At 39.0% G+C, this 23899-nt stretch overlaps 1 protein-coding gene across 7 annotated transcripts; it reads right to left on the bottom strand.

Annotated features, from left to right (window-relative positions):
* Positions 1–18: 18 nt before the first annotated feature.
* Positions 19–23824, bottom strand: RECQL (RecQ like helicase). Of its 7 annotated transcripts, none has more exons than XM_049822495.1 (16): positions 23784–23803; positions 22596–23277; positions 21662–21728; positions 20042–20239; positions 17963–18142; positions 16977–17083; positions 15811–16009; positions 14495–14661; positions 13904–13985; positions 12692–12840; positions 12489–12606; positions 10687–10825; positions 9747–9838; positions 7374–7593; positions 6351–6480; positions 19–6141 (listed from the first exon to the last, which is right to left on the bottom strand). In XM_049822495.1, exons 3-16 carry the CDS (start codon positions 21675–21677, stop codon positions 5953–5955), a joined length of 1986 nt encoding a protein of 661 aa, XP_049678452.1. In that variant the 5' UTR covers positions 21678–21728; positions 22596–23277; positions 23784–23803; the 3' UTR covers positions 19–5952. The 7 variants fall into 7 exon arrangements, with proteins under 7 accessions (XP_049678452.1, XP_049678451.1, XP_049678456.1 ...); XM_049822494.1 differs by lacking the exon at positions 23784–23803 and adding an exon at positions 20856–20973 and having other exon boundaries at positions 23214–23505; XM_049822499.1 differs by lacking the exon at positions 23784–23803 and adding an exon at positions 22061–22173 and having other exon boundaries at positions 23214–23503.
* Between the last annotated feature and the right edge of the window lie 75 nt (positions 23825–23899).

The following is a 23899-nucleotide window of genomic DNA, read 5'->3' as shown; positions in this document are numbered from 1 at the left end:
TTTCTTCTGAAATACATTTATTTTCTACTCTTAAGTATAGAACACAAAAGCTTTGACCAGTGAAAGCCAGGATGAGATGTACTTCTCCCAGAAAACCACTCCAATTATTTTTTTTTTAAGAGAATGTCTGTTCAACTAAATTAATTAATTCCACTTTGGGCAAAAGTTTCAGTTAAATGACAGGTAAAATACTAAGCTTTAGTCATTGACAAGATTCAATCAAAAATAAAGATGAAGACCATGTTTGTAATCATGTTTGGTTTATATTTAAGTTATTATACATCTCGATGTCTATGCTTGGAGATCCAAAATGAAACCTACCAGAACTTACGTTTATAATGAGTTTGACCTTGCCTTGCTGATCATCAGCTGCTAAGATCTTTAAAAAAAATAAATTAAAAAAAAGAAAAAATCTAGCATTCAACCTAAGCAGTGCTTGAAGTCAGCAGCAGCTGTTGGGTCTTTACCACTCTGGCAGCACTGTTACTTGTTTCTGGAAACACTGATGTTCATCAGAGGAAGTCAACAGGTATATATTTCTACTTCACATACAATTAAGTACTCCTGCTGAAATAGGAGGCAGAAAAATGCTGTAGCTGAAGATTTTCTTCAGTCCAGAGATCACTGAGGAAAGAAAGAGATTGAGACCCTTGGTGTAGAATGGCTGCAGTTCAGCTAGCAGGATGTGGTGTCCTACATTACAGGTTGGGTTAGGCATGGAAAGAAAAAGACTTCGTAGCCCTTCATTTACACAATGCAGAAGGTAGGACTGAGCAAATAAAACAATGTTGATGCACTTTAAATAACCAATTTCAGAGGATATTAATTTTATAACTGTAACTGCTGCTTGACTGGGAAAAGTAGGAATGGAAAAAAGCTTATACTAAGCCCTCCATTGCAAAAGAACTGAAGCTTTTAACATACACTGGCACCTGCCTGGACTCAAAAACTTCAGGTGTTCTGAACTCTTCAAGCATTTTTTCAGGTTTATTTCAACATAAGAAAGTTTTTAAAGTGAGAACAATCAATCGCTGGTACAACCCCTGCAGGGCAGTGGTAGAGTCCTCATCACAGAGGGTGTTGAGACACAACTGGACAGGGTGCTGACAATCTCATCTAGGCTCCCTTTCCCACAAGACATTGGACCACATCTTTCAAGGTCCCTTCCCAGTTGGGCTGTTCTGCAATTGTGTTGTCTGAATGTGGAACAGTGCTAAGCCAGGTAGTTTGCTCCTTATTTAGAAAAGAGTATGAAAATGTGCCATTATTATGAAGATTTTCCTTTTATATAATTAGTCAAATGTAGATATTAAGATGGCAGTAGTGTTCTAGCAACTTCTTGAAGTACATGTGAGAGAAGGGAGGTCACATGGTTCTAGGCTGAGATCAGTCTCAAAGTTGTTAATAAGGGTCAGTTGCTGGTGACTGCATTTATCCCAGCAGCATTTTACAGTCCTCAAATTAGGCGCTCAATATACATCATCTTCTAGTTTAGAAGAAGTTAGAAGGGAAATCCAGAACCCTAAGGGGCAAGGAAAGGACCACTCAGTAGCAGCAAAAGGCCTTATTGGGGTACCAAAGGCTAGGATTGCAGTAGCAGCTCATGTTTTTCCAAACTTACCAAGGTAATAGCTCAAGCATTCTTTCTATCGTCTATCCCTTTGCACCTAGGACACTAAGGTCTTCCCATGTTCAATCTCAGGTCCTGACAGTGTTCAGCTTCAAATAATTTCTTTTTTTTTTTTTGCTAGAAAGGCAGAAAAGTACCAGTTTCCATCTAATTCTAAACCTCAAAATCAAAATTCGACCATAATTTCCTAATTGCCAAATTCCCACTAGTGAAACATCTTAAAAACAACTTCTGCTCTACTCTTACTTTGTAATCCTGACTGATTTTTATCATCTTTCCTCTCTCAACTATTACAGTTTTGACTAAGCTTGAACGTCTGTATTATGGAGAAACACACTCAGTGTTCACCAGACAGGTGTTTAATTGCCATCAGCCTCTCAGCTTTGTGGAATGAGGTAAGAACATTTGCAGCAGTAAGCACTGGCTTGCTCTTACCTTGACGGACCAAGACGTTATGTGAAAGGGATCACAGGCGAGTCAAAAGAGACAGGTTGCTCTTTGAAATGGTGGAGATGCACTAGTTTAAGCCCCAGGCCAGCAGTGATACTCTCCTATAGTTGCTTTCTCATCTCCACAAACAACAGAAACATAAACAAATGGATAGGTAGCATAGCAAAGTTAAGAGACTAGAATTCAGAAATTTAACGTAGCCCACATTTAGGGCTTAAAGTATGCAACTTTCAATGCAGTCATGTTCTAATGCTTATAGAACAGAAGAATATTTCTTAGGATGACCAAGATTCAGTGCTAATTAGAATACAGATATGTAGTTGGAATATAAGCCAATTCAACAGGGGAAGAAGGGGAAAAGAGAAGAGAGCGCTAAGTATTTCTTGAGTGGCATTTTTTCTATATTTCCCAAATAAAGTACAACTTTTACAAAGGGAAGAGCTGAGATCAAGAGTTCTCTTGTTTTTAAACATAAATTTAGGTACTTCTGAAAAGCACATAAGTGGTAATTTTCTATTTGAATAAAAAGCTAGAGAAATCCAGTTCTAAGAGCAAGAGACATGTTTTAAAGGGATAAATACATATAATATTTCACAAAAATCTCTACAAGTCAGAAGTAGTGCAATGTTGCAACAATGCCCTGATGAAATTCTTCAATTAAGCACACTCAAATACGCTGCAGTAGGTGTAAGTATTGCAGAAACAGGCCACATCTCTCTGCTCAAAACTACAGTGATGGGGACATCCACGTGGGCTGGAGCAACCGCCCCTGGCACAGCAGAGGCTTTGACCCACCCATGGCTCCAGAGGAAGGGCGCTGCAGCAGACCAGCTCTCCGGATGCCTGATGTCTCTCCCTGGGGCTGGCGACAGCAGCCTCACCGGTGGGAGTTGTCCTCTGGTTGCAGGGCCAAGTTGCCAGGTGAAGGAGCTGCAGGAGGAGGTGAGCTGCCTGTGCAGCAGCCAGGAGGAGGAACAGGAGGTGACAGGGTCTTCACAGAGATGCTGCAAAGCTAAGGACCACCCAAGTCCTGTGCTGCAAAGGAGGGAAAACCTTGAGACTACCCTCACAGGAGCAGTGGATGGAGACTCCCACAGAAGGGAAGGCTGGAAACCTCTTGTTTCCAGCAACACGCAAGGACTCCTTTTCCACCCACAGTTCTGTTATTACAGAGTAGGTACGGTGCCCTGAGAAGGACAAGGTTGATGAACTCCACCAAGGGATGCATAAATGCCAGCTGACCCCGAGCCAAGTGTTCACACAATGAAGAAAAGGAAGATGAGAGTTACCAGAGAATCCCTCCTGTGGGGGACAGAGGCCCTCATTGCCAACCTGACTTGGAGACATTGACAAGGTTTCTTTCTTACTAGGTGCCCAGATCCCAGATGTTGCTTAGTGACTGTGTGATTCAGAATTTTAAACTTGACAGAGAAGTGAGGAAGACATAGTAGAACCACTACCCTGGACCTCACAGAAGAGCAGATTTCAGCTTGTTCAGGGATCTGCTTGTCAGGATCGCAGGGAGACTGCCCTGGAAGGCAAAGGGGCTCAAGAGAGCTGCTTGATTTCCAAACCACAACCTCCTTAAAAACACAAATAGTCTATTCCTATGCGCAGAAGGTCAAGCAAGGGTGGCAGAAGGCCAGCACAGGTCAGAGAACTCCTCAGCTAGCTCAAACACAAGAAGGGAGGCAGAAGGTACAAGGTGCCCAGAACAAATAGAGACATTGCCTGAGCATACAGGGAGGGAGTTAGAAATGGAGGAACTCAGCTGGAGGTGGAAACTAGCACAGGATGCGAAAAGCAGTAAGAAGAGCTTCTTTAAGTACCTTAGCAGCAAAAGGAGGGGTAAGGGAAGTATGGTCCCACTGGTCAAAGGGGTAGGGGCACTAGTGACACAGGATGTGGAAAAGACTGAGGTACACAACCCATTTTCTGCCTCATTTTCACTAGCAAGGTTTTCTCTCAGACCTCCCAGGTCCCCAAGCCTAACAATCTGCGGGAGTAAAGCAGCAGAGGAAGGTGGAGTTACAAATCACTTGGGCCAGCTGGCCGTACACAAATCCTCAGGACTGAATGGGCTGCACTGAGGGATGCTGAGGAAGCTAGCAGACATCAGTGCAAGACTGGTATAATTTCTGAAAGAACTTGGAGACTCAGAGAGGTTCCTGACGACTGGGAAAAGGCAAGTATCTCACCCGTCTTCAAAAAGGAGGATCTAAGGAGTTACATGCCAATCAGCTTCACCTCAGCCCCCAGAAAACCTAAGGAGCAAATACTCCCAGAAGACATTTTCAGACACACGGAGGTGATCAGGAACAGCCAGCTAGTTCTATCAGAAGCAAAACATACCTGATCAACTAGACCGACTGAGATAACTGCCTGTGTGAATAAGGGGGTAGCAATGGATGTTGTATACCTTGACTTTAGCAAGGCTTTTGACATGATCTATAATTTCCTTGCAGCTAAAAAACATCAGTGAGATATAGACTAGATAAATATACAACAAGGTACGTAGAAAGTTGTCTGAAGCACCTGGTTCAAAGAGTTGGGATCTGTGGCACAAAGTCCAACTGGTGGCCGTTTACTAGTGGCAACACTTACAGATCAGTACTGGGGCCAATACAATTTAGGGTCTTCACTAACAATCTAGGTCCAGGGATGGAGTGTGCTCTAGCCAGTCTGCAGATGATACCAAGGTTGGGAGAGCTGTTGATACACTGGAGGGCAGGGCTGCTATTTACAGGGACCTAGACAGGCTGGGCACATGGGCTGGCCGGGACCTCTAAGTTAAAGGTGAAAACAAAGTCCTGCACCTGGGATGGAGTAACATGCAACAGTACAGGCTGGGGCCACACTGGTTACAGAGTAGCTTTGCAGAAAAAGACCCAGGTTCCCAGTAGGTAACAAGCTGAACATGAATCAGCAGTGTGCCTCTGCAGCACAGACAACTACATAGTAGACTGTATTAGCAAGAACGTAACCAGCAATTTAGGGGAAAGACTCTTTCTGGGTATTCAGCACTTGTGAGATGACAGCTAGAGTGCCGGGTTAAGTTTTGCACTTCCCAGTAAAAGAAACATATTGATACACTGCATATTGATACACTGGATTGAGTCTAGCAGAGGGCTACCAAGCTGCCTAGGTGCTCAGAGAGCAGAAGCAGGGGCTTAGTGAGGAGAAACAGACAACTGGATTTCTTCCAGATCAAAAAAGAAGAAAGCCAGGGGAGAGGGCATGATTGTTGTGATCTCGCTGTTGTCTTCAACTACCTAATGGAAGAGCATAGCAGCAACGGGGCCAGACTCTTCTCAGAAGAGCACAGTGGTAGGACAAGAGGCAACAGACAAGTTGCAACATGGGAAATAACAACTAGCTCTAAGAAACATCCTTTTTCCTTTTTTTGGTCATGAAGGTGGTCAAACACTGGAACAGGTATTGAGAGGGGTTGGGGGGATGGTCAAAACTTAACTGGACACAACCCTCAGCACCCTCTTCCAACTAGACCTGCTTTGAGCAAGAGATTGAACTAAATGATCTCTGGAAGTCCCTTCCAGCCTGTTGATTCTGCAGTAGTGTTACTATACACTATGCTTCCAAAAGACCTAGAAAGGCAACGTGGTAATTATTTACATTTTGTAGTCATTGCTGTATCAAAAGATAATGCATCGGTTATTTTGATATGAAGCATTTTTCCCTTGACTACTAGACTTTTTCTAGATCTGAGGGTTTTAAATATACTTGTTGCCCGGTTAGTTTTTTATTAAAAAAATGCACAAAAGGTACCATTACTAAAACACAAACTGAACTTACACACTGCGTTGTCCATGGAGAAGCAAACATGATTAGATCCTAAATGTAGTCTGTGAAACTCAGTCAAGAACCACTGGTTGCTCATCTCCACCTGCCTGTAGCTTAAGCTTCTTTGCTTTTAAGTTCGAACCACAGTTAGGCCGTTTATGTTCCTGTGCCTTCTTCACCACTGAGTCCTGCACAGTCTTTGAAATATTCTGAGCATTTTCTCTGCTTCCTTTTGAATTTGAAGATTGAGATGGTTTATCCTGTAAGTCATAAACAGTTCTATTAAAATTCTAACATTGTTTTCCTTCTTTTTCAGTGTTCCCCCACAAGAGAGAAGATACTTATGAGGTCTATTTTAAATCCTGTTGATTGCATTACTATGAAAAATATATTGAGCAGATACCACACTATTTAAATAAACTATAGTGGAAAAGATATCTATATAGCAAGTAAGCACAGATATAAATACCTTGTAAACACTTTTGTTGTTTGTTATCCCTTCTATAGTTATGACATGTGCCTTGTTTTTCAGCAGATGTGCTTTTGGTCCTATCTTCAGGTAGGATATTGTAGCGAATGCCGTGAAGCTGAAGTCTTCCCTGCATAAATTAAATCTGTGTTACAAGGGAAGGTTGGAGACAAAGACAGGCTAGACCATGCAGGGAGAAAATGGGACACATTAACCCTTCTGATGGATGTTCCAAATAGCAGCTTGATTCTGCCTTATGTATTCAAGTGGATAGTCCGTTAATTTAGAACGAGTCTGGTCAACACTTAACATAATTCAGTTTGTGGACCTTTACACACACACACACACACACGTCAATCTGTTGGAATACATGGAGGAAAATGAGGAAAAAAAAGATGTAATAAGTCATCTGCTCATCCTCTTAAGAGTATAAGAGGTCACCTATACAAACAGATGCCAAAAAAAATTTAAGACAAAAATGAAGGGATTAAATATTTGATTTGTACATATTCCTTGAACTTCTAAAACTATATGGAAAGACAAAACACATACCACACAGACAACCAGGTTACAAGAGAAGCACTGTTGTTATTTGCACTATGCTTTCTTAAAATTGCAAAGTGCCACTTTCCATATTAGCAAGCCTATCCTGACTTAGAATTCATCTGGGCAACCCCATTTGTTTTGCTAATCCATGGAATGTAAACGAGACTCCACATAAACAGCAGACTTCTCCAACATGAAGCCTGCTGCAAATTTCAAGGTTCAACCTGAATACAGAAAACCCCAGCTTTTTAAAATTGCAAGACATGGAGCATTTCAAACATTCCTCCAACTTCTGTTTTAACATTTTGAAGTAGAAATATAGTGGTATTTTGAGTTTTTTTAAATACAATAATGCATCTGAAATAAAGGCTAAAAATGAGACTACAGAATGTACCCATTAATACCATACAGAAGTAACACAAGAGTAAAGAAATATGACTACTCGATGTTAAAAAAAGTAGTAGTCATCTTACATACTTCAGATACTGCTGCAGCAGTAAATGGGCAATAACTCTCTCCAGTTCCTCTCGAGGGTGCTTTGGTGGAGTAACTTCAGCCACCCTGAATTTTGATACACCTTTCCCAGACCATGCATCGATTAATTTCAGTGGGGTGAGTTTCTCACTCATGTTTTCAGCTTGTTCAAGTATCTTGATTAGATCCCTGCAGTATCCTGTTACATCCATTTTCTCACATGCTACAAATAAAAGTGAAGTAATATTTAAATAGCAAGTTATTTATAGATATTTAGATAGTATCCATATATATATATATATATATTAGGTGTATACATATATATGGACTTTTATATATTTATAGATACATATATCTATAAATATATTTCTATGTGCTATATAATAGCAATGCTTTTTTTATTTTGTTTTTAAACTATAACTTAACAAATAAAACTGTAACCTTCCCTCTGTTAAATTGGGATATATTTGTACTCAAACTTACATGTATCTTTCTATTTCATTATTAAAACTCCAATCCTGCAAACATTTTTACATGTATTTAACATTACAAGCCACACAAATTATTTCAAAGAAGCATTTACAAAGCATAAAATTTGTAAGGTAGCTACTATACTACTCTGAAGCTGGATTGCTTTTCCTCACCCATAATATATATCATGGAAAGATTAAAGAACAAAGAGGAATTGAATAATATAAGCAAGACAGTTCTTCTCTCAATACACTTATGGACAAAACAAGACAGAAAAAGAAGTATTAATTTAATTATACAAATTAGCTTCATCATGAATAATTATTCCAAGCACTAACACATCTGGGTAGTACATAATGATCACACTTATACTGCGTGATCAGATCATGGCATAGAATTACCCCAACTGCCTCCTCCAATACTAAGAATCAAGTACTGAAAAACTAGTACTACTGCTAGGTTTCCTCAGACTTGCTTATATATCAAAAGGCCCTGGGAGTAAACCAGCAGTAAACAGGATATATTTCAACCGTATTTCATCACATGGCTCCTATAAGTCTTGGGTACAAGTCAGCTCCATACTCTTCTCAACCTCTGATCCCAGTATAAATTTCAACTAAGCCCCATTTCCAATGAGAAGATAACAAGATATTGTTATTTGCATGATTTTGCAAAATGGTTTTATTATCTAGATATAATTAACTGTATGAAAGAAAAAAAGAAAATAAATATCTTTGTTTTGTCTACTTTATTCCCCCAAAATGTACAGGGAAATGAAGTCTAGTTATGAAAACAGTTTTGAATACAGAACTGTTCCTAAGTTTTTAAAGTGTTGATCACTACATTATCCAAATGCTTTGCAATGGATATGTGGTATGAGGAGATTCTATTTTTCACATATTACAAGAATTCACCTGGTACTCAAAGAAATTTAAAAGATGGTTTTATGTGTCCAAGAAAGATGTGCAAGACCAACTTTTCCCCAGCACTCTTTTCAGAGCTTTCTAGCCTTGTATGGGATTTCCTGTGTCTAAACCAGAGCTCTCACTTAGTAAGTGCAGCAACAAATACTTCGTGCATCTTCAGAGACTTATTAAAACAAGCTACCCAACACTGGCCAGGATGTTTGTGAGCTAAGCAGCAGAAGAGTTTATGTCCCAGAACCACGTTCTACTGAAACCATCCTCCTTCACCATGCAGCAAGTCTTATTTCAGCACATCTCCCAGTTCCTTCTATATCTGGCCCATATACCTTCCCTCTTATGTTCCCAACTTTCTTCCAAAGGAAGAGCACACGCTAGACAGACATTGTGCTGTTAGGGCTAACACACAGCAAAACCCTATATTTGTGTGCTCAGTTGTTCTGCACAACTGTCATGCACAGTCCCGACACAGGTAGGTCTCATAAGCATGCAGCACTGAAATCCTCAGAGGTTTTACCAGGCAAGTTGTAAAAGGACATGTGCAAACTGTGCCTTCTCAGAGCTGAAGTGTGAACAGTTTGCCATGTAGAGAGTAAGAGGCTCCTTCTCAAAATAAAGCTTTCACACTCGGAGATACCCTGAAACAAAACCTGACACAAAAGAGAATCTTTTTAAAACAGGTAAGCCAATCTCCCCCTTGCCCCAGCTTTTGGGAACAGCTGAATGGTGGAGCCTGAAAGATACCAAAGATACCAAAGTGTTTTCAGGCAAAAAGCCAAACCAGAAAGCACCCTGCTAAACATCATGAATTTGGCAACACTAAGCCACTAAAAACCGACATTCATAAAATTTGCACCTTGGAAACAGGCAGTATTACATGCACTCTTTACAGAAGTTGCTTACAGTTTGTCTAAAAAAGATATTTCTTTAAGCCAACCTTCTCCATGTTTTCTGTCCTTAGTTATAAAAACAATTTACTTACAGCTCTCTCTACAGCAGTTATCACACATTCTGTTGCAGTTTGCAGAATCCCATACTTCATCAAAATGATGGGCTATGAGGACCCGGCGACACCTGAAAGAGCAGAGAGCAAAGAGGGACTATAGAGCATACATGTATAAACCTGTGTTACAAATCATGAGTGTGGCAAAAAGAAGGTCCCTTGGGTCAGCTCATATCTCAAAACAAGCATGAAGAATTATCTCAGGAAAAATCAGAAAACAAGCACTGTGACACAGTATTTGCTGTCAGTTATGCTAACAGGAGTAACTAGTAGCTTTCAGTAATAGTAAACACTACTGTAGGAACAGTTTGGTTAAAGCAGAAAAGTATAATCTGCAATTTCAAAAAGAATGAAAAATCATAAGAATATGAACTAATTCTTAGACTGAGGACAACAAAGACTATACTGAATGCACGAGTTGTCCACAACACAGATACAAGTGTTTTCCATGAAGTATTCCATACAGCTCAGTACACTGGATGAAGCATTAAGAACATGTGAATTCCTGTATGGGCAATAAAAACTGGTACCTTAGAGTAAAAACCAAAGTATTCCAGTTTTTGCTCTGAATGGAATTTGAAATCCAAAGTGTTTGTTGACAGATATTTCACGTCAACATAACTGCTTCCAGAACTTTATCCTGAAGCCGGCAAGCAACGCACCAACACTCAGTTTTATGCAGGAGTACACGTACTGAGCAGCCAAACCACAAACTCCAAACTCAAGACGTTGTTACAATAGTAGCATTTCTACAGTGTGGTGGGGTTTTTTGTTTTGTTGTTGTTGCTTTTGTGGATGGTTTTGTTTGGTGGTGGTTTGTGGGGGTTTTTTCCTTCAAATGCGCTCAAAGAAAAAAAAAAAAAATCAACAAAATTAGCCTATTTAAAAACTAAGCAACCACACCACCACAGTAACTTACTTGCTCATATTCTGGCAGTAAGACACCATATCGTACAGCTTCTCTTGCCCTACGTTTTCCATCACTACCATTGAGCTGATTCTGAATATATCTCCAAAGCCATAGTACAAAATGCAGTCAGCTTTTTGGTCATCTCTACCTGCAATGCATTAAAATGAACAAAAAAATTTAGAAGATATTTACTTTAAGCATAGCATTTTCTGGTACAAATTCCACTTTTTCTGCATGGGCTTCTGCAGCCCCTGTAAGAGAGTGCATAAACTGTAAGAGTATCAAGCATAACATATTAGCCAACAGAACATAGCATGATACAGACTAGAAATAAAATAGATTTAGAAGAGTCTTCTACAACTACAGAATCAAGCAAACTGAAAACAATGAAGATTTTGACCCTTTAACAACCACAATAAAATATTAGTATCATACAGAAAGTCAGTGAAATCATTATTTTCTCACCCTAAAACCTCTTGGAAAATCCTAGCCAAATACGTCTTGAAGCCCAATTCTTATTTGTTTAATAGACATTGTAAGCTTCAAATACCTTATTAGGTATTAATGGTAATAAATAAAGAGAGAATTAGGCATGATTTAACAAAATATTCTGTTTAAAACCAACTGTGCCTTCTATAGCTGAACTTAGATCATCTCTTTGTTCCCGTTGCCCACCCTTCCCAATGATGTGCTGATGGGTGTCCTCCTGCTATTTAGAAGATCCAGAGAGCAGAAAAGGCCTAAAAACCCTAAACTTTTTAAAAAGTTTAACATATAACAGAAAGGAACTACTTCAACTGGATGGGAAGTCAAGGGGAAAAAGGAAGGTTTCATAAGCTAAGTACTATGTTCAGGCAAATGAGCTGCAGTGCTTAATTAATCCTTCCCCAGAAGAATCTCATTTAAATTGAGTTATGAAGAAGAAACACAAAAGCTTGCTTTAATTATGCCAAGTTGATAAACACTGTGAAACAACTATTTCAGCACCTATATGGCCCTTGTCTCACCACTTCAATATTTATACTTCCTGCTACTTCCAGCACTATCTGGAAGTAACCAGGTTCTAGCATAAGCAGATGCAAACTCCCACAAACTTTGATGACTGTTTTATTTCTTAGGCCAGCTAAGGCCGATTTCTATTGCACAGGCATAGTTAAAATCTCAACCAATTGCCCCTCAGGGTCCTTACAAAGCTTTCCTCCACATAGATTCAACTCTGTCTTTGAAAAAGTAATAATGCACAAGGTCAAAAAACCCACACCAAAATAAAACACCACAACCCCTTTTTTTTTTAAGCCATAACAGCTATTTAGTGCTGCTATACATTAATCAATCCTTAAAATTCCCTGCTCCAGACTCCCATCCTACTTGTATTTCAGTGGCCACTGAAATTCATACAGCAATTAGACATCATCTAGAGATAATGTGAGCAAATCACACAAACCAGTTGCTATGCAAAGAAAAAAACAAACAAAAAAATCTTTTCTGTAACATATATCCCATCAGTCAGTGTCACGTTATGAAATTATTCTGGTAAGCCACAGACGTCAGAAAAATCCAGTAATTAAAAAAAACGCTGAGTAAATGGCTAGGTACCCAGTTATTCTTTGCTACACTGCAGTACAGAGGCCTGAGATCATGAACATAGTTTATATTTGCTTTAAAGTCTCTTTACAGAGGCTGAGTGCATTACACACTTTGGAACCTGTCTCAAAGACAAGACACACTGCACTGTGACTGAAGTCAAAGTACAATTTTATTGGTTTAATGGATGTAAAAGGCAACTTTGCAAAAGCCATTTCCTACAATACCTGCACGTCCACTCTCTTGGTAGTAGTTCTCCATGGACTTGCTCATAGAATGATGAATTACAAACCTCACATCAGGTTTATCAATTCCCATGCCAAAAGCAACAGTTGCCACCACAACCTGAAAAAAGATTAAGAAACCGTCAAGGTACCAAAACACAATTTGTTTAAATGAGACATAAGTCTATGAAAAGTATCTGCTTCACCTGGATTTGATTCGCTGCCCATCCTTTATGAACTTTGGTCTTATATTTAGCATCCATATTTGCATGGTAAGTCCCTGCCTTGATTCCCAGTTTCTGCAAACTCACAGTAACTTGCTCAGAATCCTTCTGAGAAAAACAATAAACAATTCCTGCAGGAAAGTGAAAGTTGCCTTATTGTAATGTCTTAAAAAATCCAAACAATTACCAATACTTAAAAACAGCTTTGAAAGTTTTATTAACTTAAAAATAAATAAATAAAACCCAGTAAACAACCTTCGTGCCTATTCAGTCTGCAGTATTGGTAGCCATGAAGGGAACTTCAATTATGAGCTTTGACTTGTAGACTAAAGAGAAAATATGGGTGCCAACCCACATAATCATGGAAGTATTCTATTAATGTTCAAGGAAGACAATGGTTATTAATGCTTACGTAAAGGGGTGCTGTTCCTTATGACACCTGTGACATCTCACCTGATGTTTCAGATAAATCTGCTTTTTCTCATTAGTCAGTCTGGGCTAAGTCAAGGATTACACACAAAGCCATGCGATTTGTGATCATCTTAACACAGTTTGTACTCAGGGAGCTGCTCGTTACAGCCACAGCGTTCCACAGCAGAGACAGGGACACACTGCTGCTCCAGAAAATTGGATTCTGTTGCCTTTGTAATATGGCTCTCCTCTTTATTTGCACTACATAGTTCATTGAATTACACAAAGTCCAACTCTTACAGTTCTGCTTTCATCACGAAAGTACAATTCACCCCACCACAGACCCATTCTGGGAACTGAATAATACATGAATCTTATGATCAAATATGAAAAAGAAGTATTAAAGATAGTAAATATCCTGACACATAGATACTAAATGACATGTGTGATTTAAGAACACAGATAACCTTTTTTGAGCCTTTTTCTTACAGATCTTAAAAATTGCTATTATTATCTATACAAACATTGTTCTATATACATCAACATTATATTTCAATACTTCAGAAGGTATAAGTAAACTGTAAAGACATTTAAACACTAATGAATGAAAAGAGTAATTATTCAAGGTACAGGTCTTACATCCATCTAATGCTGGATGTTTAATGTATGGTGAAGGTAGAATTTCTCTACACGTTTCAGAATCACTTGAAAACATGCCTGTAAGGCCAAAGATTATAAAAAAAATAGCATGCTCTTTTTTCTTTTCTTTCTTTTTTTTTTTACCTGAGAGTCCTTTGTATCTTCCAGTAATGATCTTGACTATGTCCTCAATGAAATCTTCATTATTTGAAGGCTTATGACGAACCTCGAAAATATAATATACACATGCTAGAGAGTTCTTCAAGTGGGCACACCGTCTGTTAAACAATCCTATTATTCTGCTTCTTCCACTAAACATAACTATTCTTCCATTTACAGTCAGATTACATATCAAAAGTCCATAGATAAAACAAACCCACAAGTTTTCCCATGAAGAACAGAAAAAGAACCTGTGACCAAACTGAAAATACAGTACAACATAATAATTCACAACTTTTTGCAATCATATGCAATCTGTTGAAAAATGTCAGCAGTGAGCCTGCTACCTACCTCTCCCCTCTACAGAGTCCTATCTGCTAAGCCTTGCTCACAAAGACAGAGCAGCCCAAGTTCCTCTGCAGATGACACCAAGTTCAGCAACACAAAGTAATGAAACAACACCATCATTCAGTTGAAAAATGTGTAATTGAAAATCTACTCTAAAATTCATCAACTGTACCTTACAGAAGACAACATGACTGCAATGCAGTCAAACAAACAGGTAGTAAGACATACCTCATAGTAAAGATTGGGCCGGTTGAAAGAAGCAGTAAAGGTAATGCACTTCTGAACATGCAAAATTTTCTGAGCATCCTTTAAAACATGATTTGTAGCAGTTGCTGTCAATCCAATCAAGGGAGCATTGGGAAACTGTCTTTTCAAGATACCAAGAGACTTGTAGTCTAAGCAAGAAAACGAAAAGGAGAAAAAAAAAGATTTCTCATACCATAGATCCAAAGTTAAAAAAGATATTCATGTAGATTACTATCTACAATAGTAATTGTAGTAATCAATGGGATAATACTGAAATAAATGTTATTACTGATGAATTTACTACAGTACTAATTTATACATCCAAATTATTTCATAAAGAAGGTTGCACTTATCAAAATAGATGCTCTCTCTTCTAACTGAATTTCACAGAAACAGCCACAATTCAGAAGGCAAAACATATCGAAAGAGAAGGTCTTAAAAAGATAGAAAAATGTAAATGGCATCGCATTAACCAACATTCACGTTATTTTGCAGGTCTGTTTTTACAAACAGCTTTTCAGTAAACACAGCTTTGCTGATAAACAAGCAATGTAGAATTTGGATACATAGACCACAGTACACCAAGGAAAGATTTTAAAGACTCAGTGCTGACAATTACTTGCTGCCTTACTTATTCAAATTCTACATTGCCTGTTTAACTGGCACGGGTCTTTGCTCAGACAACACTTTTTAACAAAACTGCAAAGGTTGATTTTACAGTTATTATTGCCTCAAATCAGGTTTTCTTTCAAAGGCAAAGGAACAGTAACCAGCAAGTAACAGACTTCTACTACTAACAAGATAGGAAACCAACGAAGCACACTTTCTTTCCCTGCAAGTCAAGGGCATTTGTTTCAACTTGCTTTAGAAGCAATTAAAATACAACTCAAATTTACAAAATGCTCTACCTCTGTCACACAGAGTGTTAGGGAGTGGTGTACAGAATGACTTTTCCATGTAACCATAGATTAAAGATGACTGTATTGTCCATATTAAAGACAGCAGCCAAAAACTTTCATTTTACTAAGCTCCAATTAAAGTAAACTTAATTAGGAGTTTTTCAGAATACTGACAGCAAAATCTACATTGAAATTGCCCCCATTTGCATGAACTTAGCTCCTGGGTAAGGATATAGTAATTTGTGAATTTAATTTAAAGTCCCTGAGCTAACACAGGTACTTGCCATACCTTAAGTATTTACTTAACACATGAAGGAAGCACCTGGCTTTATTTCAGGCCTAACTCATTATTTATTGATGTCTGAATAACACTGCAAACTGGATTTCTAATGTGCATACCAGGCCTGAAGTCATGGCCCCACTGACTACAGCAATGGACTTCATCTACGGCAATGCGAGCAAGACACCCTGCTTGATAAGCTTTCTCTAGCTTTGACATGAACATTTTGCTTTTTGCAATCTTCTCCGGGGTCACGTAAATGAGCTTCAGTTGTGAATTTCTGTCTAGCATTTCGGTATGAACCCACTTCACATGCTCCTGTTCAAAACAAAAGGAGAAATCAGGGGCTAACAAACTAGGACAACACACTAAAGTTGCTTAGTGCTAAGATTCTTAAGAGGTTATTAACAATTCATATGGGGCAATTAAGAGAGTCTGATAAATTGTTACACAGTATTTACCGCTACTATAAGTCTTTGTTGAAGAACATTATATATAAAATGTTAATTTTAATACTTGGAAAATCTGCCACAGAACTTTGAAAAAGCAAACTACTGAATATTTGTCTTTGCTTCATCATGTGATATCAGTATTTTTCCAATAAACTATAATGTACCAAACATGCCTGCGGTACTACAAGAGTAAAATAATTTCTTGCCCACAACTGTAGTCTTTATTACTGAGTTTTCAAAGCACTCTACCTCAAAGCAGGCTCCAAGTTTGGCACATTGCAAAAAGCCACGAACCTATCAAATCCAGCGTCACGTTCAAGTTAATGACCACAGCCTCCTGCTAGTCAGGAAAATATATTTCACTGTAAAAAGCAATTGACTAATAAACAGACTGGGAAGTAAGCTGCTTTTTGGCCTCTGGATCAAACAGCTTACCATCCTAAAGTAAGATAAATAATTATATGTAAAAGCCTGCACAACTTAACATGTTACTAGTGGACAAAAGTCATCTACTCCAATCATCTTTTAAGTCTAGAAGCTGAGTAAAAATCTACAACACACACCAGCCAAAGGTACTTCACATCCTCTAAATAGCCCAATGAAATCTATTTATTCCATGAAAGGTGTTGGTTTACACGTGTTCTTGTCATTAAAACAAGAATGCAAAATACTTATTCACATATCACAGCACATAGCTGGCAAAATACTGTTGACAGAATGGCATTAACTGATAAAACTGTGCCATTCATTCAGTATTCATAAATAACATACACAGAGGCAAGATGCCAGCACATACACCACAAAAACTGTGAAGAATTGGCAGTTAAACATACCTTACTGCTTGAGGCATTTAATAAAGTTGCAGAAATACCAAGCTGTTCCAAAACCATGAGTTGATCTTCCATAAGTGATATCAAAGGACATATCACGAGTGTGAAACCTGTAACAATCAATCACTGTGCAAACTGAACAGTTCAGATGTCACAAACATCTCGTCTAACACTTCTTACTAATGCATCAGTCCTGTTCTGAAGGAACTGCCAAACGTGAGCTTAAGCTTCACACACAGTAGCAGAATCCCCTCCTAGAGAGCTGATAAGTGACTGCTGGGTCACATAGGGATACTTCCTATCAACTGCCCATGACATGCACCTTCTCTTAGAATCTAGACCATAAACAACTGAGCTGCAACAAACAGAGTATAAGAACTAATATACAAAACAAAGAAAGTTGGATTCACATCTGTGTTGTGAGATGCTAATTTACCATACAACTAAGCAATGCTAGGTATTGGTAAATTTGGTCTTTGTAAATAAACAAACTTCCATGCAATTTGATGGGTTATTTTTCAAAAAGAAAGCTCAGAAACTAGAACAGGGTAACTTATTTTCAAAAATGAATATGCAAAGTCTCTCCTAAATAACCTGAAGCTAAAGCTTTAGAGTGGAAGAGACAAATAACAGATATCCATACCTTAATAATTTACAGTCTGTATATTGAATTAAGAAAGAAAAAAAGAAGTGACAAACTTTTAAAAAGTTCTTTCAGTATTTAATAATATATTGAGAGGAACACAGATAAATTTTTTAAATCTAAATCACATCTAAAAGGCACATCTATTTTAAAGCTGCTATTGCTCCTTCAGAGAAAATAAAGAGAGCAAACAAAATATTCTTAGTTAATCCTTCTCTCCTATCTTTGCTCTTTTTTCCACCTACTGTGATACTAGACACCAATGTAACGTTCATTCTCCAAATAACTATAAAAGGGAGAAAATAAATACAATTGTTTATATGTGACCTTTTCTTCCCTTACATACCATCAGAACACACAGCTGGTAACTGATAGCAAAGGCTCTTTCCACCACCTGTAGGCATGACAAGAAATATATCCTTTCCTGCCATTGCAGCATTTACTGTTTCAAGTTGCAAGGACCTAAACTTCTGGAGTTTAAATCTGCCCTGCAGTGCAGTTTTTATCTTCTCATACCATGGAAAATCTGTTAAGGGAAAAAAACCAAACATGTTTCACAACCAAGTTAAAATATAAGAAGGAAGGGCAATTTAAATAAACAATAACTAAATCTGGAAGCAACACAATTTTAGATCTGGGAAAGTGTTCAAAGATTCAATAATGGCACACAAAAAGCTACACACAACCCGAGTCTGTAAAAAACAGTTTCTATGGTGGACCTTTGAGAACTCTGAAATGTAAACACAGTGCACCTCCAGACTAAAGGCTCTTATTGCACATAAATGTGAACTAATGCGAAAAACACACAAGCAGATGGAACTTCAAAGTGCTAGTGATCAAGTTAACTGATTAGTCCAAAATTAAAGGGAAATGAGAAGCCCACCCTGAAAATAAATAAAACCAGACACCAAGCCCTACAACAGTTGCCCAAATGCTTCCTCCATACAAATGCGGTGATTACAAACAGTGCAATGAAGCAGGGCTGCCATTTTTTCCATATATTCCAGCGATAGTAAGTATTTATTAAAAAAAAAAAAAAAAAAGGGGGGGGGTAATCTTCCCCCAAATAACCACCCCAACATGCTTATAACAGTTTTCTCTTTTCTTCAATAGAGCTAAAGACTGCATCATTTAACAAGATAATACTGTAAAAACTTAAATTTCAGATGCATCAGGAAATATATTAACCATTTTTTTATTATTAAAATTAAAATGCAGAAAAACTGTGGGAACTCCAGGCTACACTGCATGCAAGAACTAACTTTGGGAATTGAGGTGACATTGCTTCCTAATTTACAGAGAGCACAGACAAGATCCAAGGCTCTCTGAAACCAAGCCTCCCACTGACTTCAGTGAGCTTTATACTGGGACCAAATTTAGCTGCTGCTCTTATTCAGCATGTACACAGCATCTGATTGCAAAGATGTTAGTTTTCAAAGCATAGGAGGAGAGAATTAGGCACAAAGCTACCCAAAACAAATCGATTTGTTCAATAGCATCAATGTGCAATTATAAAGTATCATTATTCTTACATATGCGTAACACTTTTCTCAAACCCAGACAAATATGGATTAGACTACAAAGTTAATTTCATTTTTAAAAAAAGCCTAAAAAGAGAATATATACAATGGATACAGGCAGAAATTAACAATGAATTTCCAAATTGCAAGTGAAGTAAAAGGGGGGGGGGGGGGGGGGGAGGAATTAATAATAAAAAGTTCTGAATCAAATTTGGCTAGGCATAACGTGGTCAAGACCCACCAATTACCCAGGACATTAGTCAATGTTTAACTTGAAAGACAGCACTTCCAAAAGAACAGCAGCCCTCACACCACCATGGGGCACTTGCCACTTGGACTAACTCTACCATACTAATGTATTCCACATTAATTTTGACAGTCAGCAACCATCTAATTTGCATTACTTTGGTAAGGCAGTGAGGCTACATAACCCGTGGCAAACACAACAAATGTCCTACTCGCTGAAGCAAGAAGAAACACAAACGGAGCAAGAAGTAACTCTGAGAGTGCAAGACTGTTATTATCAAATCCTGAAAAGATCCAGAATAATTATTTTTAGAACATAAACAGGGAATATAAGTATTGCAATATATCCAGATTTACTCTAGGATTCCTAAGGCAAATCAAATCAAGTTGTGACTTTGCAACAAGAAAAGAATAAAAGTAGTTATGACAAGCCATTCTTGTGATAATTCTGTCCAGAAGAACTCAGATTAGTATTCAGGAATGTCCAGGGAGTCAAGTACAAACATTACCCTGAGTCATTAAGATGGGAGGTCACCCAGCTGAACAAAATGAAATAAGACAATATAATTATCCAAACAAAAAACTCCGTATGAACACATTTTTCCCCTACTGAATTAGTTTACTTCTATGTTAGAATACTTGAATTTGACTCTGCAAACCTTTTTTGTTCCATGCCTCGGATGAGGTTTCCATGTCTTTACTTCCACCTGCCTCCAAGTCTCCTGAGGACTGCTTTATCAGACTCTTTACTCTCATCTTCTTTTGAATGAGTTCCTGCTGTTTATCCACAAGTTCCTGAATCTGCATCTCCACTGCTTGCAGCTCATTTTCAATGGAAGCCAGTACCTCCTCTAGCACTGAAAGGAAAAGCAAGGTGAACACAGAATAGAGACTACAGTAACATGCTAATTCCAATTTTAAATGATATCTTAATTTGTTGATTGAGAAGAATCAAAATTAAACACAAACCAAAAGCACTTAGAGAAACAGACAGCCTGACAGGCCCACTGATAAGATTATAGCATCTAATATTGTATATGCCATGTAAAAATACTCAGCAAGGCTTAACAATGTATTTCTTACATTAGTAGGTCATATATACACAGGTATACTGTGAGTTGTAACCTCCGATACAGTATATGATAGATATGCAATACTATCATTGCCTGCATTGATTAATAAATAAAAAAACCATATCACAACCCAGTTTCTCAAACACAGTGCCTCTCCAGAGAAACACTCAAAATTATTTTATGTTCTGCAGATGCATATTGAGCAGTGAAAAGCGTATCGCATCAGCCCTGATATTAAAGCTGCAAATGTTTCAATGAAGACGAGTACTCCAGCCAATTCCAAGGCGAGCACAACATTAGAACATTTTTAATAGAAAGAATTTACATGTGAGAAGCAACATTAATCTCAGGAAGTAAAGGTCTTCTGAAGATGGAAATAGGGACATTAGCAAAAAATTACGTTTTGTGCACCCCGATCTCCCTCCTATACAGGACCAGAGGATCTGCTGAATGTCAAGGTTTGAACACAGAGGATGAATGCTTTTGCAAACACAAGCCATTCTTCACATCTGAAAAAACTGAAGCAAATAATCCCCAAAAGCTTGGGTTAGATAAGTGAATCTTTGGTGGGAATTTGTCTCTTTATATGCTAATACACATCTATGTGAATTATGGATTGTGTTCTAGAATCCAATTCCCAGGGTTAAAACAATAATTAACACATACCACAGCATGCCAAGCGTGTATCAGTGTTTCAGAGCCAGGTCAGAAAAGCATAAGAAATAATGTCTTCCTTTTCCCATCCCAAAAATTAAAGAGATTTTTAAAAATGCACATCATAAAGCACATATCATAAAGCACAGCAGATATGATAATGAGCTTATGGAAACAAAAAATGTATAACATGGAAAAAGATATCCTCATTACATATGGCATGAAATGGGGACATTTGTCTTCCTAAATGCCCGCAGTTACTCAGCAGGAAAGAGTTGAAAATATCTTAAAACATGAAGCATATTTTCAAAATAGTGAAAACCAAGTAATTTCCTTGACAAACCTGCTTTTGGTTGAGTTTTTATCTAAGAAACAAATAGTTACCCAGTAGAAGAACTTTTTCTTCAAATCTGAAGTATAATAGCACAGACACCACAAACTCTTTTCTGCATACATTAAATTCATATAACTAACAATCAATAACATCAGGTGATTGTGTCTGTTAGCTAAAAGATAATAAAATGAACATATTGAATACTAATGTTGGATTACCTGCAACAGCTGTCATCTTTGGAGATTACAGAATGTTATCCTTAGGAGGCCTTATTAAACCGAGCAACTGTCACCAAGAATAAAATACAATAAATTAAAAAAAAAATAATTTCATCAGTAATCCTTCTAAACTTAGAACAAATGTACTGCAAGATAGTTTTCATTAATATAGGAAGTGCTAATGTAACAGTTTAAGTACCAGTTCATTTAATCTGCCTATATAAATATCCCCAACTAGATGACAACATACATTTTCCCTTCTGCAAAAGAGACGGATACCAACTCGCAACCAATTCCTAAGGCCATAGCTCACCAGCCTTCTAAATGAAACCAAGTGAGTTTTGACCAACTCATAAATTTTCTGAGGCATGGTCTAATATAGACCAGCCATTCACCTACCTTTGACCTATTTTTTTTTTTTCCATCTCTTCAAAGACTATTTTACAGAAAAGTCTGAACAAATTATGTTGTGCCCCTTAGAAAAGCAGCCACCATAACACCCAGAGGATCTTCTAGGAGGAAGCAAAAACACAGTTTGGTTCAGAGAAGGGGCATCAGTTTTGATTAGATCATCAGTGAGATGAACTTAGAATTCTATTTATTGGCTAATTTTCTGAACAACATTCTTTGTCACATTATATGCTAATAATACAAAACTCAAGAAACTTGGTATTCTCTCACTCTTGGTGAATTCTGAACTATTTGTTATACACATGGGAGCCAAATCTGAGGGAAGGTGAAAGGGAACAAATTCATCTGACCCCCACTATAAGCTGATCTTAACATAACAAATACTTTACTGTGTTCCTATAAATGGGGGGGAGGGGGGGGGGATATATATAAAAAAGAATGTGAACAAAATGCTGACTTTGCCAGAAAAGGTTATAATTAAAAATAAGGTAAAAGGCCCACACTTCAGAAAGAAATTGATTACTGTGTAAGATAACTCAGCAGTGTCCAGGTCACCCACACAATTTGAGTTACACAGTCCTGTTCTTTATACCACCTCCCACTCGCACAAAAGTATTTGGAAATACTGGTCTCACCAAAATATAGAGCAACTAGTGGCATCCAGAAACAACAGTAGGTGCGAAACAGACACACAGTGCAATACACTACTTCTGTTCCCCACAGCAAACACGAACCTCATAAATACCACTAGGCCGATAGCTCAGGAAACCTAAGCCATTTTCTTATCCAAAGAGTGGGAAAAGAATGAAAATTACCTATGAAAGTTTCAAACATCTGAATTGCTGTGAATACACCCCATAACAGCCTTTCTAAATAGCCCACTAGTGGGGAAAAAGAGGCCTCTAAGCAGATAGAGGCCGGCCATGCCTGAAACAGACAGGCTGGTAACCAGCGACACTTCCCACCCCGCACAGGTTTAAGTGCGTGTCCCAGTACTGGAAGCTGTCTCACCTCACGTTCTACCCAGCCTCCACACAAAACTTCAGCCCCAACTCTAAGAAGTGACGTTAATAGTGCATGACCAAAACCCCTTAAATTAGGCAATAAAGCCAGCAAGAATTGCACAGGCAAGATGCGTCACCTTAGCGGTAGCTTAACCAGGTAAAAAAATCGCCCATCCGGCCATAAAACCCCTGAGAAGCCACCTTCAAAAGAAAAAAAACCCAAACAACAATAACAACAACAACAACAAAAACATCATTAAGAGAGGAAGAAAAAAGCCAAACCGGCAGCAGGGACGATACCTTCACACCGGCCGTGTCAGCACCCATCACCCGCAACCCCACCACGGGCCACGGGCACGAAACGCAGGGCGCGACCGCCTCACCGAGGCGGCCCCACGCCTCACAGCGGCGGCCCATAGCGGAGCCGTCGCGACCGGGCAGGGAAGCCGCCTGCCCGGCGGGCCGGAGGAGCAGCGCCGCGGCGGAGGGGCGGCGCGGGCCGAAGGCTGCTGGGGGCCGCGGAGGCGGACGCGGCCGGCAGACTCCTGCCGCCAACGGCCTCGGCCCCCGCCGCGCCTCTCCTCGCCTCACCTCGCCTCACCACCCCCGTCCTCCCGCACGACGGTTACGGCCCCGGCACGCGCCGCTCGCTTCTCCCCCCACCCCCTCCGGCCCCGGCCCCCACCGCCACCACTCCCCGCTCCCACCTGGACGGCCGGCTCCCAGGCCCCGCCCCCTCCCGCTTCCGCCTCTTCCGCTGCCGGCTTCTCTCAAGCCAATCGCCAAGAGGGGCCAAGAGCGAGGGTGACCACGTGCATCCTCT

The sequence above is a fragment of the Accipiter gentilis genome, chromosome 18 (genome assembly GCF_929443795.1).
Source record: "Accipiter gentilis chromosome 18, bAccGen1.1, whole genome shotgun sequence".
NCBI lineage: Eukaryota > Metazoa > Chordata > Aves > Accipitriformes > Accipitridae > Astur > Astur gentilis.
This window is presented reverse-complemented; position numbering and strand designations above follow the sequence as displayed.